Below are 18011 nucleotides of genomic sequence, written 5' to 3'. Positions count from 1 at the left end.
AAAATAAATATTAGTGTCATTATCAGAGCAGTGGAAAGAATTTAGCCTTTTACTGTCATGCATTCAATTTATAATCCAATATTTCATCTTTTCTGAGGGGAACTGGATATCTCTGATGGTTTGGAATGGCACACTACATACTATTTTTGAAAATACGTAGTATGCAGTATGTATGCTGTGCACAGTATGCAAATTTAAAGTATGCAGAAATGTGCATGCATTTGCCAAAATATGCAAAATGGGCACACAGTATGCAGTTATGCAGACTAATATGTATGCATGCACTTGTCAAAAACGTGTTGCAATATGTTTATTGCAGCGTAAAGCATATACACTGTGCACAGTATCCAATTTTCAGTTTGCAGAAATTTAAATGCATGCATTTGCCAAAATGTGTAGTGATCAAAATGCATAATGTAGTGTAAAGTATAAATACTGTGTATAGCATGCATTTCTTCAGTATGCATAAACTAATGTCACATATCTGCCAAAATGATCTGCTAACAATATGTTTACTGCAGTATGAAGTATACACACTGTGCACTAAGTATGCGATCATTCAGTATACTGTACATAGACTAATGTGCATGTATGCACTTGTCAAAAACATGTATTGCAATATGTATATTACAGTATAAAGCATTATATACTGCGCAATTTTGTTTAGTATGCAGAAATGTGCATGCATGTGTTGGTCTCCATCACAGCCTCTCTGTAAGCGTGCAGAGATTTCATATTCTGCATTTTATTTTCCAACTTCTGTTTCAACTAGAGCAAGAGATGAGCAGAATAAATAAGTGCAAAACTACACAATAACGGCAGAAAGATGTGCGTCGAAGAGAGGCTGTTCTCCAGAAGGCTGCGTGAAGAGGAAATGAGTGTCATCTGAACAGCTCTCAGGAAATATGAAGGGTGTGCAGACGATACAGAAACACATTCGGCTCGTCTGTATTACAAACAATATCTGATTGTATAGATCTGACACACATATCTTATATACTAACAGAGAAAGTTAATTAGTGGTGTGTGATAAGTCAAGCATCATTATTACTACTGCTCATACTTAAAGTTAATCATTTAAACAAAATGTACAAATTCAAAGCAAAACATGACATACATCAAATGTTATTTCAGTTCATGTTTATTAACAAAGTAACAGTTTTTATGCTTGTTTTAATGTTTTAGTCCACGAACGATACATTTGTTACAGTATTTATGAATGTATTCATGTTTTAGTTTACCAGCGATACATTCGTTACAGTATTTATGAATGTATTCATGTTTTAGTTCACTAACGATACATTTGTTACAGTATTTATGAATGTATTCATGTTTTAGTTCACCAGCGATACATTTGTTACAGTATTTATGAATGTATTAATGTTTTAGTCCACGAACGATACATTTGTTACAGTATTTATGAATGTATTCATGTTTTAGTTCACGAACGATACATTTGTTACAGTATTTATGAATGTATTCATGTTTTAGTCCACGAACGATACATTTGTTACAGTATTTATGAATGTATTCATGTTTTAGTTCACGAACGATACATTTGTTACAGTATTTATGAATGTATTCATGTTTTAGTTCACGAACGATACATTTGTTACAGTATTTATGAATGTATTCATGTTTTAGTTCACCAGCGATACATTTGTTACAGTATTTATGAATGTATTCATGTTTTAGTCCACGAACGATACATTTGTTACAGTATTTATGAATGTATTCATGTTTTAGTCCACGAACGATACATTTGTTACAGTATTTATGAATGTATTCATGTTTTAGTCCACGAGCGATACATTTGTTCCAGTATTTATGAATGTATTCATGTTTTAGTTCACGAGCGATACATTTGTTACAGTATTTATGAATGTATTCATGTTTTAGTCCACGAACGATACATTTGTTACAGTATTTATGAATGTATTCATGTTTTAGTCCACGAGCGATACATTTGTTCCAGTATTTATGAATGTATTCATGTTTTAGTTCACGAGCGATACATTTGTTACAGTATTTATGAATGTATTCATGTTTTAGTCCACGAACGATACATTTGTTACAGTATTTATGAATGTATTCATGTTTTAGTTCACCAGCGATACATTTGTTACAGTATTTATGAATGTATTCATGTTTTAGTCCACGAACGATACATTTGTTACAGTATTTATGAATGTATTCATGTTTTAGTCCACGAACGATACATTTGTTACAGTATTTATGAATGTATTCATGTTTTAGTCCACGAGCGATACATTTGTTCCAGTATTTATGAATGTATTCATGTTTTAGTTCACGAGCGATACATTTGTTCCAGTATTTATGAATGTATTCATGTTTTAGTTCACGAGCGATACATTTGTTCCAGTATTTATGAATGTATTCATGTTTTAGTTCACGAGCGATACATTTGTTACAGTATTTATGAATGTATTCATGTTTTAGTTCACGAGCGATACATTTGTTACAGTATTTATGAATGTATTCATGTTTTAGTTCACGAGCGATACATTTGTTCCAGTATTTATGAATGTATTCATGTTTTAGTTCACGAGCGATACATTTGTTCCAGTATTTATGAATGTATTCATGTTTTAGTTCACGAGCGATACATTTGTTACAGTATTTATGAATGTATTAATGTTTTAGTTCACCAGCGATACATTTGTTACAGTATTTATGAATGTATTAATGTTTTAGTTCACGAACGATACATTTGTTACAGTATTTATGGATGTATACATGTTTTAGTTCACGAACGATACATTTGTTACAGTATTTATGAATGTATTAATGTTTTAGTCCACGAACGATACATTTGTTACAGTGTTTATGAATGTATTAATGTTTTAGTCCACGAACGATACATTTGTTACAGTATTTATGAATGTATTAATGTTTTAGTCCACGAATGATACATTTGTTACAGTATTTATGAATGTATTAGTATGTTAACATTTACTATGATGAATTAATTTTTTTTAACCATTTTAATGACCTTTAATAAACCTGATATCAATCACGACATTGAGTTACATTTACATTTACATTTATTCATTTAGCTGACGCTTTTATCCAAAGCGACTTACAATTGCTATATATGTCAGAGGTCGCACGCCTCTGGAGCAACTAGGGGTTAAGCATCTTGATCAGGGACACATTGGTGCCTCACAGTGGATTCGAACCCGGGTCTCCCACACCACAGACGTGTGTCTTATCCACTGCGCTAACACCACCCCCACAGTTTTGCACAAATCATTCTTATTTTCTTTAGAAAATGAGGATTTCTATTGTACAGTAAGTGAGAGCTCATGATGGGACGCAGTAATAGTTTTTAAAGCAGGCTTGCATGTCTGAATCACGTCGCATATAAAGTCAAAATGCGTCTGCTTAACATACGTTGTACCAATAATATTCCTCAAACACAGCGTGCTGAAGAGCGCCCGGCGAGAGCCTGACAATGTAATCAATGATTTTGAGCAAATCCACTGATGACAACACGACCAAACTCCCACTGGTGCAGATGCAATTTAAAATCTGTCACCCAAACAGTCAGGAGCCCACTTCAAGATGTTTAACGCCCTGATTTCTCCGTTTGTTACTGCTGTAGATGCATTGGTAAAACAGTCACGTCGTCTGCTCGTTCAACCTCATGTAGCGGATGCTGAGAATTACTCACCACTGCTGTGAACTTTCAAACACCCGCAAGACTGTTTCATCAGCCCACCGCTGCTGTGTGAGGCGTAGTCATCTGGATACAGCACTTTGAGATTGTTCCTTCATCATGACATCTGATGCACAGGAGGATGAACATCTGAGGGTAAAGTAATATCTGATCTGAAAAGATTGGGGTGAGTTTGTGTCTTCATCAGGTTTGGAGAAATGTAGCACTGCATCAGTGTCTCATCAATGGATGCTCTGCAGTGAATGGGTGCCGTCAGAATGAGAGTCTGATAAAAACATCCCAATAATCCACAGCACTCCAGTCCATCAGTGAACATCTGGAGAAGACAAAACCTGAAACACATCCAGCATTAAGATGATTTTAACTCAAACACATAGAGTCTATAATCCAGAATAACACTTCCTCCAGTGAAAAAGTGTTCTGGTCTGAATCAGGAGAGAAATCTGCACAGATCAAGCAGCGTTTAAACAGCTCAGTGTTTTTATCAGACTCTCATTCTGACGGCACCCATTCACTGCAGAGCATCCATTGATGAGACACTGATGCAGTGCTACATGCAAAGTTTCAATTTCTGGATGAACTATTCTTTTAACAACATGAAAATAGAATTCTGCTTTTGAACCAGAAATCATTTAGTGTGATAACTGACTTTGCACGGGTAATTTTAGGTTTATAAAACTAAAAACAAAGGACTATTTAGATTAGAAGGCCAGCTGGAGTTTAAAATATCTAACAAATAAGCAAAAAAAAAAAAAAAATGATACTAAACTTGAAACTTGAAATGAAAATAAAGTTGATTGAGAAGCTCTGGAACAGTAAATAGTTTTGATTTCATAGTCTTCACCTTCTGTTGTCATTAGAATCATCAGTAGTCTTGTTTTCTATTGGCTGTATACTAAAATCAATAATAAGCATGTGATACAATGCATCCTGTGATTTACACCGCATTAAAAACTGCATGAACATACCTAGTCGCTTCTGATGTGATGCATCAGGGAAACTCCGCCTCTGATCTTCATCGAGTAACGTTATTGAGATTCAGAGCGTGTTGAGGTTTAATCGCTGAATCTGGAGCAGGTAAACAGACCCGAGGCTGTAATTTCTACATCAGCAGGGGAAGATCTTCACAGCCTTTTGATTTCATTCTTGGCTTACCGTTTAATGGATGTCTGTGTGTGGCTGCAAACACACACTGCTCATTCACTGCAGACAACCTCTAAACACACACACACACACACACACACACAATTTTAAGTTTAACTTCTCGTAACTTGGCACAGATTCCTAAAAACAATGGAAAAAAAGCTAAATGCATTGCATTTTATTTTAAAAAACAATGCAAGAGGGCATCTTGTATGAACCTTACAAATGACTGATGTGGACAAAAAATATATATCTTAATATTTGTTCAAAATTTTCACAATATTCAATATATACATGCATTTGCTCTTGTAAAATGTAAAAAGGTGATTTTTGCGTTAACAGCTAATACAGGGTTTCTGCAGGTTTTATGAGGGTACTGTAAATTTAAGACCTTTTTTTAAGACCAAATTAAGGAATAAATTGATGGGATTGTTCTCTTAATATAAATGTAGCACAAAGAGCTGTCTTAGCAACACTTCAAAGTTTGAAAATACAACTTCATATTGATCTATATACATTTTAATTCATTTTTACAAATAGAAAACACTAGAATATGGAAATATTCCATACCCACTGCAAACAGTGTGTTTCTGTCTTGTTTTCCAGAGCAAATATTTGTTATTGTTTTAAGCACAAACTCAGTTTCTCAGAAAACAAGACTTAATTGCTTCATTTTTTGTCTCAAGTTAATGTATCATGATTGAGGTATGTTAAGGTATTTGTACTGAAAAAAAAAAACATTACAATAATGTAGACAAGGTGACCAGTTAAGGCTCCCCCACCAAAAAACAAAACAAAAAAAAAAACAAAAAACATTAAAGCATTAATGATAAAAAATATGAAAATGGTACCAAAAAAAAATGTGAAGAAACATGTGATAATATCATTTTTCTACAATGTATGAAACCTTGATTCTGTTGAAAAACCTAAACGTCTGGAGGATATCTATCTCTTAAAATGCTTCCTAGGTAGGCAGCACACTAGGTGTCACTAACAGAAGAACATTAGTGAGCTGACAGTCATCAGAGTCGATCTCACACGTCTCAGGACTGAGAGATTAGTGAGTGTCTGTGACTTTCCATCGTTCTGGCTGTTCCTGTAACTCCACACAAACTTTACTCAATATTCATACACACACACACACACACACACACACAGCCTCGCTCATTCTTTCTCTATTTCCACTTACAATGTAGTACTAAGCAGTGATGGGATAAATAAAATAAAAAAAATATTTGCAATAATATCACATTTCACGACAAAATAACAGAAATATGAAAAAAAAAAATATATATATATATATATATATATATATATTTTTTTTTTATTTATTTATTTTTTTTTTTTTTATTATTACTATCATTAATAATTTATGAATAATTAATCAGATATAAATAAACAATAAGTAAATAAAAAAACAGGCTTAATAAAAAAATTGGACTGGGGGAATAAAGATTTTGGGGATTTTTTGGGATTTTGGGAATATACTCTCTTGAGAGATTAAACCCCAAAAACATTTTTTTAATTTAGTATCATCATCTGTGGGTTTCTCCTCATGTTCTTTTAAACGACACACCTCTCCTCGTCTCTTAAAATCCATCTTTGCAGTCGGTGAATTTTAATGACGTTTCTGTGATGTTGAATATTGACCTAAATCTTCACCGAGCAGATGAAACATGAATCAGAGCAGAAGCTGTGTTCCTTCAAACTCCAGCGGTCTGAGAAATAAAGTCACAGAATCTGTTTCACCTCCACTTCTGTTTCTCTGTTTCAAATAAATGCTGCTCTTTTAAACTTTCTATTCACCTGTGAATCTTGAAAAATAAAATATATCAAAGTTTCCACAAAAATATTGTGCAGCACAATTATTGATAATAATCAGAAATGTTTCTCAAGCAGATAAATCATCATATTATTCTGATTTCTGAAGATCATGTGACACTGAAGACTGGAGGAATGATGCTGAAAATACAGCGGAGCATCACAGAAATAAATTACACTTTCACACAAATTCACACAGAAAACAGTAATAACAAATTGTACAAATATTTTACAGTTTTTATTGTATTTTTAATTAAATAAATACAGCCCTGGTGAGCAGATATACTAAATAGTCAGCTTGCTAGGCTCTTTTATAAAAGCACACTGTTTCTTTAAACCAGCTGAATTATACAAGCTTTTCTTTTCGAAATGTCTAAAATATCTATTCATTCTCTCACACTGTGCATGTCAGTCACAGTCGAGTCTGAAGTGACACACACACACACACACACACACACACACACATCTATGAGCTCTCAGAAGTCAGTTCATAAGGAGAGCTGCTGGAGACGTTGCCATGGTTACAATGATGTACTGTATCCCTGCATCTGAAACACCTTGATAAAAATTTCAACAGGAACTTTTCTTTTCTGAATCAACTCCACATGTGAGCATATTTGTACACCGCTAGCATTTATTCTGTCCGTGTTCGCAGCGGAAAACACGGTTTACATCCTACTCAAACATGTGTGTGTGTGTGTGTGTGTTGTGATGGGCAGGCTCTTGAACAAAAGCAGACATATAAACAACACACAATCTGCCTGAGGCTCATGCAACATGCCATATTTCCATCTGACCCACAATACAGGAAAATGTGAGTGATGTTTGCCCGTGCAAAACTCACCAGCATGATGCATTCTGGGTAACTTCTGGTCTGTAGATATGACTTGGGTTCCTCCCATAATGTGCATCTGTAGGATCCTAAACCTGTGTTTTATGGTTGAAAATGGTGCATCTGATCACTCAAAGTGCCTGTAATTGTATTAAAACATCAAGCATGTGAGAAATTGACTTTGCAAACACTAATTATTTAACATCCGAGTGTAATCCATTAGTAAAGGTAAGGTGCTTGGACATTTTTAGATAAGTCTTGTTCAATAAAGCATGCATTTTCATCAATAAGGCACAGAAACGTGTTTGTTCCACATAAGCATAAGCACACTTCACAAGCTAAAAGGTTCACAAACCTCCAAAAATCACCAATATAGCAAGTGATTTAAAGATATTGAGCTAAAAAATGATGGTAGGAACAAGCAGCATTTAACACACAAATACAGACATCTGATCACATTCATGTATTTATATGAGAAAAAACTTAAGAGAAAGGTCATTATGTCGTGTTTGCTTTCTAATACATCCAAAATGTGTCTCGAGGAAGCCATAGAGCCGTACCTCTCGCCCTTGCCAAAGATCACATCTGCGCAGTCTTGTGTCCTGGGACCAGCTCTGGTTTATAGTGTCCTTTACGAGGAACAGACAACAGTGTCGTTTCTCTCGGAGTATAAAACAGCACAGAGCGGTGTATTTAGGGCGACGTTAGCACACTTTCTTACCCTCCTCTAAACACTGACAGCGGCTCAGAAAGATCTCAAACACTTTTAAGACTCAAGATCATTTGTTGTTGTGTTGGTGGAGAGGCTATAACTGATGATCGCTCAGGTGCGCTTGAAATTCAGTCAGATATATTTATTAAAGGTCAGGAATCTGGGGTATTATTATTCTTTTTTAAGAAACCGATACTTTTATTCATCGAGGATGCATTAAACTGATACAAAGTGTCAGTGAAGACATGTTACAAAAGATTCCGATTTCAAATCAACGCTGTTCTTTTGAACTTTCTGTTCATGTTTGAATCTTAAAAACAGTAAATGTATCGGTTTTCAACACTGATGATATTCAGAAATGTTTCTTGAGCAGTAAATCATCATATTATTGTGATTTCTGAAGATCATGTGACACTGGAGACTGGAGGAATGATGCTGAAAATACAGCGGAGCATCACAGAAATACATTACACTTTAATATAGATTCACATAGAAAACATTTTTTTTAAGAGATAGTAATATTTCACTATTTTAACTGTACTTTTGATTATATAAATGCCGCCTTGGTGAACACAAAAGACTTCCGACCTCCCAAATCTAAATTGAACAGTAGTGTATTTTCGTAAAGCTGTGAAAATGAGTTAAATTATCAATTAAGCTATTCTTACTAATTTAGAGCTTAGTTGTCACAATTTTAATTTTGTCATTTACTTATATATATAAAATAATTTATCAGAGATTTTTATTATTTATCACTCACAATATTTTATTACTTATTTTTTTAATGCATTTTTTACCATGTATATGAATATATACATAAATTACTGTTTATGTGTATACATGCACTTATTATATATTATACAATATTATAATTTTTAATGATCTTGTAGAAATTAATGGACGTAATCCCAGGTATTTATAGGTTGATTGTCGAGGGATTGTGGGATTTGATAAAAAAAAAAAAAAAAAAAATCATTATTATAAAAAAAAAAAAATATGAAAAAAATAAATAATTTTTTTTTTTTTTTTTAAATTAACCCTTTCTGGAGAAACGTGAAAAAAATCACAATCTTTTTATTTTTTATAATTATTTTTTTAATGATAATAACAATAATAAAACATTCCCTGTATTTATTTAACCAGATGCTTCCTTAATATTAGTATTATACATTTTTTGATCTGCATTTATGTTTTGTGCTCGTCTGAAAGAGCTGGAGTTACTGAACGAACGCCGTCTGGGTGAGAAGTATCTGTCAAATGTTTGTTCCTGAAGACCTGAGCATTAACATCACACACTAAAAGCACATCACTGACAGCCAGGACTCGTTCTGTGCTGGGAAAGGTCACGCAGAGACGCCATTTCCACTCCTGAGAAAGCTGAAATACTGTCTCTCCCTCCTAACAGAAGCTTTAATGAGAGCAGACAGCTGAAAGCTCTTCGTCTGCGCAGTCGAGACACACGACTGTCAGTCCATCTCACCTCCTAATAGCAGTCAAATCAGCCATGAAGGAGAGAGAGACACTTCAGTCGCTCATGATGCAACTGTTGCCACTGGAAAGATCTCAGAGGAACAGACAACAACAACAACAACAACAGATCCATTAATGTGTTAATAAAGAGAGCTGGCTTTGGGATTCAGCTCTGTTATATTTCTCTTACATAATTCACAGTCAAATTCAGGTCAGATTTGTTGATCTGTAGATTTAATGCTTTCCTTTGCAATCCCAGCATCATTCACACAGTTTATGAGGTTACAGCATCCTCTAGTGCTCTCTCTGAAAAGTGTATTACAGTTATGCATCATACACATAGAAATCTTACAATCATTAATAAAGTATGTGGCTTGATTTGTCCTGTACTGTTTTCTCGAAAATTATGAGTTTATGTCATTGTTTAGAGAGGTTAATAAACAATGAAATGTCAACTTTTTCATACTTTCGACCATTTGATTGAGCATGGTAAATGTTTAACAAAGAAAACCCAGTGTCACATGATTCATCAGATATATTAAAGATACTTACTGATGCTGTGTTCCTTCCTGAACAGGGACGAACTGGAAACGTACAGTATTTTATTATCATGAAATATGATATAATATATATATTAGAGATATTTTTGGTTTTGTGACTCACTCAATTCACTAAATTATTATTTTTTATTTTTTCTAAATTATTCCATATTGCCTGTTTACTAGGCAGCCTCAGAATATTACATTTTAAAATATTAGAATAAAGAAAATCATAATTTATCTTGCAATGCAATATATAGATAGATAGATAGATAGATAGATAGATAGATAGATAGATAGATAGATAGATAAATAGATAGATAATACTTACTGATGTTTGTGCTGCCATTTTCCTTCCAAAATGATGTCACTTCCTGAAGTAGAATGAGGTAATGAAAATAATGTTACAAAAAATTATATATATATATATATATATATATATATATATATATATATATATATATATATGTGTGTGTATATATATATTTTTTTTTTACTTTTAGTCTTGTAGCAAAATATAACATTCACATGATATTGACAGACTTTCTTAATTAACTGTTGGACCAAAATATTCACGCAAAAAAAAAAAAAAAAATATATAAACTATTTTACATATATTATTTAACACCATATTAGAAACAAAGGCTATTTACATGGCAGACTCAAAGCAGTAGAAATTTAAATCAATATCAATAAAAGTTAATTAAATTATATATATATATAAACAATTTAATAACATTTTTCTTTCAACAAATACAAAAACAGCAATTATTAACATTTTTCTTTTTTATATTTTAATAGAAAATCTCTGATTTCCCAATAAGCCATTTTAAAAATTATATTCCTGGGTTTAACCCTTACTAAATAATACAAAAAAACACTAAATAGAGCGAAATCTCTAGTATCTTCTACTTAGAAAACTCTTCTAAATCAGTTCAGTCAGACTTACTGTTGATTTACAGCAGTAGTGTTTATTATTCTGGGATGCATGTTTCAGATGCAGATGATTCTGACAGGCATCCTTCACCTCCTAAATAAATCACACTTCATCTCAGGGAATTATCAGTGTCCTTCGCTCTGCTGCACCTGTGCCTGGCTGTCACGAGTGTGTGTGTGTGTGTGTGTGTGTGTCCTACACATGCTCCAGTGCTCTCACACCGCCGTCCTCTCCGTCTGCTCCTCCTCGGGTCTCTGCTCACCTCGATGCAGGTAAGCCACGCTGTTACCGGGGTCAAAGGTGAAGTCCAGTGGCTGCATGAGTTGTTTGTGCTTCTGATGTGTGTGTGTGTGTGTGTGTGTGTGACAGACTCTGTGGATATTAAAGGACTGTTTTTATTCGGACACTCAGGAAATAGCATGATGAAAAAAAGCTATGGAAAAAGCATAAAGTAAAAATTCATTTGCAGTATTTTTTTAGACAAAACGACTGACTGTATGAACTAGTTTTTAGATTTACAGGTGATTACTGGATTTCAAAAGATTATTCTAGAGATACATAGCTCCCACAAGACCGATTTCTATTTGAGGAAACTTTTTAGAGTACAGCATAACTTTATAAAAAAAAAAAAAACAAAAAAAAAAAAACAATACAATTAAATTTAATGTAAAAATGTTTGACATTTAAATCTTTTGTTTTAAAATGTGATTTACAGGTCTGGAATATATGTTACAATTATGCAGTACTCTAAAATATTTCTAAAGTATTTAAAAACAAATGTAAAATTATAATTTACAGATCTAGGTCATTTTCTTTTACAATTATGATGTGCTTTAAAATATTTACCATGGATATTTCTTCATAATGCATGAAGCTTAAACACTTTTGCATTTGATCATTTGGGTTTAAAACTTTGCGAGACAAGTACAAGACAAAATGTGAATTGAAACACTACAGTGTGTTTCCTTCGTGGGTGTCTGTGTTTTGTTATCTGAGGTGTGTTTAATGTGATATTAACTGCGGTGAGACTGTGCTAAAGTAGTTTCCACACACATCTGGATTTCTTCAGAGATTTCTGTGGCCTCCAGCTTTCACAATACACCTTGCTTCTCAGGTGAGCGATGGACGAAAGCACCTTTGAGACATTTGAGGAAGAGCTCGGTAAACCACTGCAAGAAGTTCCTCCTCAGAAACCTTTCAGACAAATGCGAACAGGAGGCAAAGCAGGTGCAAATGAGCACGTTTCTACACTGCATTTCTGTTTCTAACATGAATATAAAAGCCTCAGGAGTCAAGATGTCTTGGAAACAAAGCGTTCTTTCTAAATTAAGATCAGGCTGAAAGCATCCACACTATTTGTGGTGTTAAAGTGAACACTGAGTCTAATAATACGTCACAATAACCTTGACAGACACGAGCAACATGACACCGAACACCAAACACACGAACAGACGACAGCTCTCTCTACAGCCTCAGATTATTAAATGACTTGCAGTTTTACTTTCAAACATTATTTGAACAATTTAACTGTAAAAGTGCATGTAATTATCCTGTTCAAATTCATTATTACATTTTTAATAGCATTGCATTTTTCATTAAAATCACATGCATTGTTTGTAATTTTTTACTGCTTAAAGATAATAGATTAACAGGTTAACTAGCATTTTTACTTTATTAAAATTACAGATTTTTGTCAATTTAAGTAGATTTTTAAAAATCTATTTTATTCATTTTTATTTTAGGTTTAGTTATTTCAATACATCAATCAAACTAAAATAAAGTGAGAAATGTTGCTGATACATATAATATATAAATCTATATATATTTTTTTGTGATGCAAATCTTTTTTTTTTATGTTTTTAATTTTGTTATAGAACATCATTAACATGACCAAAAATTATAACTCTAACAATATTACTGCAGAAATGCTTGCAACTTCTTGTTGCATATGGGTTTTTAGAGTTAATCATAAGGCAAGTCTTTTTTACACTATTGCATTGTAGAACAACATGAATGCATTGATTGTTAAATCCAAAGTAGATCAACTAGTTAATTATCAGGTTAAATAGCATTTTTATTCATTAAAACGACTGAGAATGTATTGATTGTTTGTGATGTGTTTCTGTTGTTGTTTTTAGAGATGTATGCTCAGAGGAGGGTGCAAGAGGTGAGTCTGATATCACATGACAGCTGGAGATCACGCCGACACATTCACGGCCTGCAAACCATCTGAACATGACCTCTAACACACACACTTACCATTGCATTCATAAACCTCCTGTGTCCTGCAGGAAGCTCCAAACGTCCAGCAGGTCCCAAAGATGATTCCACGGGAACATCCGGTCTCCGGCGCCAGTATGTTGCTCGGATCACCTGCAAAACAAACTCATGCCCATCTGCACTCTTTCAATCTATTCTTGACCTCCATTTGTTGTTTAATGTTAGACCATCAGTATTCACTTGGGTCAAAACATATGCAAGATAACTCATGACCAAAAGCATCCTGTAAACATATGAAGTAAATGTACTTCCCAACAGTAACTGTGTGCACTAAACCACATCCGTCCAGACCAGAAATTATCTTAACCTGGTTTCATCAGCAAAGATGTCAGTGGTGTTATGATGAAACTCATATTATTAAGCGCTTATTCATCCTGAATCTGTTTAATTTAATATCCATCTGAAGCCCTATACTAAAATGTAACAGACGAGCTGTTCTTAATGCACAAAGATTACACTTAGACAACAAAAAAATTACATTATTAACATGTAAAACATTATTTGAAAAATATTTAGTTTCTAACATTTTAAATTTTCATACTATAGTACTTTAAGATGCATTATATAAAATTGCATTTTATTTAGTACTTTTATTTAGTGAAATATGTTATTTATACAAATTTTAATTTAAATTGTTTAGTAAGTCTCAGTGTTTGTAATATAAACACATGGTGATGGTACAAAATTAAAAATGAAGAAAGAAATCGTGATGGGAGGAAAAAATTCATTCCTGTTTGTTTGCGACAGAACTCCAAAAGATTTGAAAATTAATTTTCCTCCCATCTAATTTTTTTCAGTTGCAAAATTTTGTTGTAACGGAAATAATGTGATGTGGGAGGAATGACTATATTTCCGGTGATATTATTGCAAGAGAACACAAATGTTTTACAAGTGAAAGTTAAGTTTCGCGTTAGAAAGTTAAAGTTTTTAGACAGAACGCAAAAGTTTTGAAAGTGAATGAAAATAATTATTTCCAGAACATTTTTGAAAGTAAACAAAATGTATTGTAATAGTTTTGTGAGGGAACGCTTTGTATAGTTTTGAACGTTAATGAAAAGATTCTGGTAAGAATGCAATCGTTTTACGAGAGAATGCAAAGTTTTGAAAGTGAACGGAAAAATTCTCGTCAGAACATTTTGAAAGTGAACATAAAATTTATTGTAATAGTTTTTTGAATTAATGCTTCGTAAAGTTTAAAAAATGAATGAAAATGTTCTGGTTGAAACACAATCTTTTTACAAGAGAACGCAAAAGTTTTGAAAGTGACCGAGAAAAAATCTTGTCAGAACATTTTGAAAGTAAGCGAAAAAATTTATTGTAATAGTTTTGCGAGTGAACGTTTCATAAAGTTTCAAAAGTGAAAAGGTTCTGGTCTGAACACAATCATTTTACAAGATAACGCAAAAGTTTTGAAAGCAAATGAAAAAAATCTCATCAGAACATTTTTTAAAGTAAGCGAAAACATTTATGTAATAGTTTTGCAAGTGAACGTTTAGTAAAGTTTCAAAAGTGAATGAAAAGGTTCTAGTAAGAACATAATTGTTTCACAACAGAATCCAAAAGTTTTGAAAGGAAACAACAAAATTCTCATCAGAAAGTTTTATAAGTTAAATACAAATTTATTGTTATAGTTTTGTGAGTGAATGCTTCATAAAGTGGATGTAAATGTTCTGCTCAGAACGTATTTGTTTAACGGGAAACGCAAAAGAATTGAAAGCGACCAAAATAGTTTTTGTCGAAACATTTTGAAAATGCACAAAAAAAATGTTTGTTAAGTTTTGTTTTTGTATGCTATGTAAAGTTTCGAAAGTGAATGAAAAGGTTCTGGTCGGAACACAACTGTTTTATAAGACGCAAAAGTTTTGAAAGCGGATGAAAAAATTATCATCAGAACATTTTGAAAGTAAGCGAAATAATTGTTGTAATAGTTTTACGAGCGAATGCTTCATAAAGTTTTGAAAGTGAATGAAAAAGTTCTGTTCTGAATGCTATCATTTTACAACAGAATGCAAAAGTTTCGAAAGTGGATGAAAAAATTACTGTCCGAACATTTTGAAAGTAAGCGAAAACATTATTGTAATAGTTTTGTGAGGGAACGCTTCGTAAAGTTTCGAAAGTGTATGAAAATGAGAGAATGCAAAAGTTTTGAAAGAAAAGAACAAAATTATCATCCGAATTTTTTAAAGTGCACAAAAAGAAAAGTATAGAATATTTTGCGAGTGAATGCTTCATAAAGTTTTGAAAGTGAATGAAAAGGTTCTGGTTAGAACGCAATCTTTTAAATAGAGAACGCAAACGTTTTGAAAGCAAATGAAAAAACTGAAAGTGAACAAAAACTTCTGTAATAGTTTTGCGAGGGAACGCTTCGTTAAGTTTTCAAAGTTCTGGTCGGAACACAATAGTTTTACAAAATAATGCAAAATTTTTGAAAACGAGCGGAAAAAAATTTGTCAGAACGTTTTATAAGTGAAACAAAAATTTGAGTGAACGTTTCATAAAGTTTCAAAAGTGAAAAGGTTCTGGTCGGAACACAATAGTTTTTACGAGAGAACGCAAATTTTTTTTAAATGAATTAAAAGATTTTCGTCAGAACGTTTTGAAAGTGAACGAAAACTTATGTAGTAATTTTGCGAGTGAACGCTTCGTAAAGTTTCGAAAGTGAATGAAAAAGTTCTGTTCGGAACAAAATCATTTTACGAGAAAGCAAAAGTTTAGAAAACTAACTATCATTATAACGTTTTGAAAGTGAACAAAAAAATTATTGCAATAGTTTTGCAAGTGAACGCTTTGTAAACATTTTTTAAGAAATTGGCAAAGTTCTGGTGGGAACGCGATAGTTTTACAAAAGAATGCAGAATTTTTGAAAGCGAATGACAAAATTATGGTCAGAACATTAAAAAAAGTATTGTAATAGTTTTGTGAGTGAAAGCTTCGTAAAATGAATTCGCAGTCGTTTTACAACACAAAATTTTGAAAGCGAACACAAACGCATCTAGATATGATTTTTCCTTCCATCTCACATTTTTCCATCACCACGTCTTAACCTAAATTTAAATTCAAATGTGTAACATCTCAACAACCCAAATGTTTCATCATCTGTCCAGCTGCGTCGTTACGCAAAGCTCTGTCCATCCAGAATCTGACGCAGATCGAGACGCCGTGGGAGGGTGTGACGCTGAACAGATGTCTGATCGCGGTCATAACCATCCTGCTGCTGAGCTACGGTTTACAAAGAATACACGGCAAGTGTTTTTATGCCAAATACAGGCCCAAAAATCGAAAAACATCAAACTCTAAAATGACTGACAGATATGTTTTCTCCTCACGCAGAGGCCGTCCGAGGCCGTAAAGACGTTAGTGAAGAGCTCATAGCACTAAACGACAGACACGCTCTGATTAAAAGAGGGAAAATAACACCGCATGAGGTAAGCACAAAAATGTATATAAAGCTAAACATGTCGCTTTGGCTAATAAAGTGTTGTTTTTCTTTGTAAGGACGAGCTAGACAGACGTTTTTGACCGTTGCGTTCATGTCTCGCTCTCGCGCATGAAAGCGCGCCTGGCGCCTTTAAAGTTTAAAATGCTTAATTCTGATTGGTCACATAAAACCGGCGCTACTTTTATGTCTTGTATCACTCCGCGAACTCTTTGTACATCATATTTTTCTCAGCGGCGGAAGCTTCACGATAATATACAGATTTTTTTAATCAATATTTGATGTTAATAAGAGCAACAGTGTAATAGTAAGAATAATGCACAGTTAGCCTATCATTATTAATTATGATCCACAGGGACACTGTAGAAATACTGCACAGATTTAGAAACATACTGCACACATCTGTATGCAAAAATAATAATCATTCTCATCTGAATTAATACTCTTAGCCGGACACTTCCTTATGGGACACATTGTTCTGGTGGATTGATGATGATGAAGGCAAATCCAAGAGAGTTTCCAGGGGCCTCAGACACAGGGCCCTTCCGGACCTCAGGCTCCTGAAGAAAAGAGACACAAAATTCAGTGAGCGCAGAAGAAAAGGGAGACGAGAAATAGATGAGACTAAAGAGAGATGGACAAAAGAGAAAGAGATGAAAGTCAAGGAAGTGAAAGAAGAGGAGGAGTACATAGAGGAGATGAAGAAACCAAAGAAACCAGCAAAAGAGAGCAAGCACAAACAGGTGAAGAAAGAGAGAATCAGTGCATAAAGAAAACAGGGATGACTTATGTGATTAACTGTCTTGAGAAAATCTCAATAGTCCTAAAAAGAGTCATCTTCTTCAGCAAAATGTGTTTTATTTTGATTACAGGGTGAAACACTTCTCCTTCAGTTAATGATATAAAGGTATAATTTGGTGCTTTTTTTTTTTTGCTTTGTAAAATCTGTATCACCAAGTCATAAGCACTTTTTTTCACAAACCTCATATTCTGTTAGAGGACTTTAAATAACATTAATAATTGTTATCTAATGTAAAATAAAAATAAATAATGATTACATAAGAATTTGTTTATAAGTCCTTCTGTGTCGTTTTCTTTTTAAGATGGTTAAAGTAATATTTAAGACAACGCTGTGAAAGTA

At 33.3% G+C, this 18011-nt stretch overlaps 1 protein-coding gene and 1 long non-coding RNA gene across 3 annotated transcripts; one reads left to right on the top strand and one right to left on the bottom strand.

Moving 5' to 3' along the window:
• Positions 1 to 7515: 7515 nt before the first annotated feature.
• LOC113112387 (uncharacterized) lies at positions 7516 to 11286 on the bottom strand. 2 transcript variants are annotated; one of them, XR_003293427.1, is made up of 5 exons: positions 11167 to 11286; positions 10549 to 10591; positions 10231 to 10262; positions 8057 to 8125; positions 7516 to 7636 (listed from the first exon to the last, which is right to left on the bottom strand). It is a non-coding gene; the product is annotated as an uncharacterized LOC113112387 (long non-coding RNA). The 2 variants fall into 2 exon arrangements; XR_003293429.1 differs by lacking the exon at positions 8057 to 8125.
• Positions 11287 to 11318: 32 nt separating this feature from the next.
• LOC113112373 (uncharacterized) lies at positions 11319 to 17841 on the top strand. Its single transcript, XM_026277910.1, has 8 exons — positions 11319 to 11426; positions 12269 to 12381; positions 13293 to 13321; positions 13446 to 13509; positions 16539 to 16676; positions 16765 to 16859; positions 17320 to 17613; positions 17743 to 17841. Exons 2-8 carry the CDS (start codon positions 12276 to 12278, stop codon positions 17773 to 17775), a joined length of 759 nt encoding a protein of 252 aa, XP_026133695.1. The 5' UTR covers positions 11319 to 11426; positions 12269 to 12275; the 3' UTR covers positions 17776 to 17841.
• Positions 17842 to 18011: the final 170 nt, after the last annotated feature.

Source organism: Carassius auratus, chromosome 2 (assembly GCF_003368295.1).
Source record: "Carassius auratus strain Wakin chromosome 2, ASM336829v1, whole genome shotgun sequence".
In the NCBI taxonomy this organism is placed as follows: Eukaryota; Metazoa; Chordata; class Actinopteri; order Cypriniformes; family Cyprinidae; genus Carassius; species Carassius auratus.
The sequence above is the reverse complement of the archived record's forward strand: the minus strand, read 5'-3'. Positions and strand labels throughout refer to the sequence as shown.

What these genes read in the sequence shown, in the direction of transcription:
- LOC113112373 (XM_026277910.1), top strand. Translation starts at nt 12,276, where the DNA reads ATGGACGAAAGCACCTTTGAGACATTTGAGGAAGAGCTCGGTAAACCA. An exon ending in CGGTTTACAAAGAATACACG is followed by an intron (nt 16,677 to 16,764) that starts GCAAGTGTTTTT and finishes CTCCTCACGCAG; the next exon opens with AGGCCGTCCGAGGCCGTAAA. An exon ending in AAGAGAGCAAGCACAAACAG is followed by an intron (nt 17,614 to 17,742) that starts GTGAAGAAAGAG and finishes TTTTGATTACAG; the next exon opens with GGTGAAACACTTCTCCTTCA.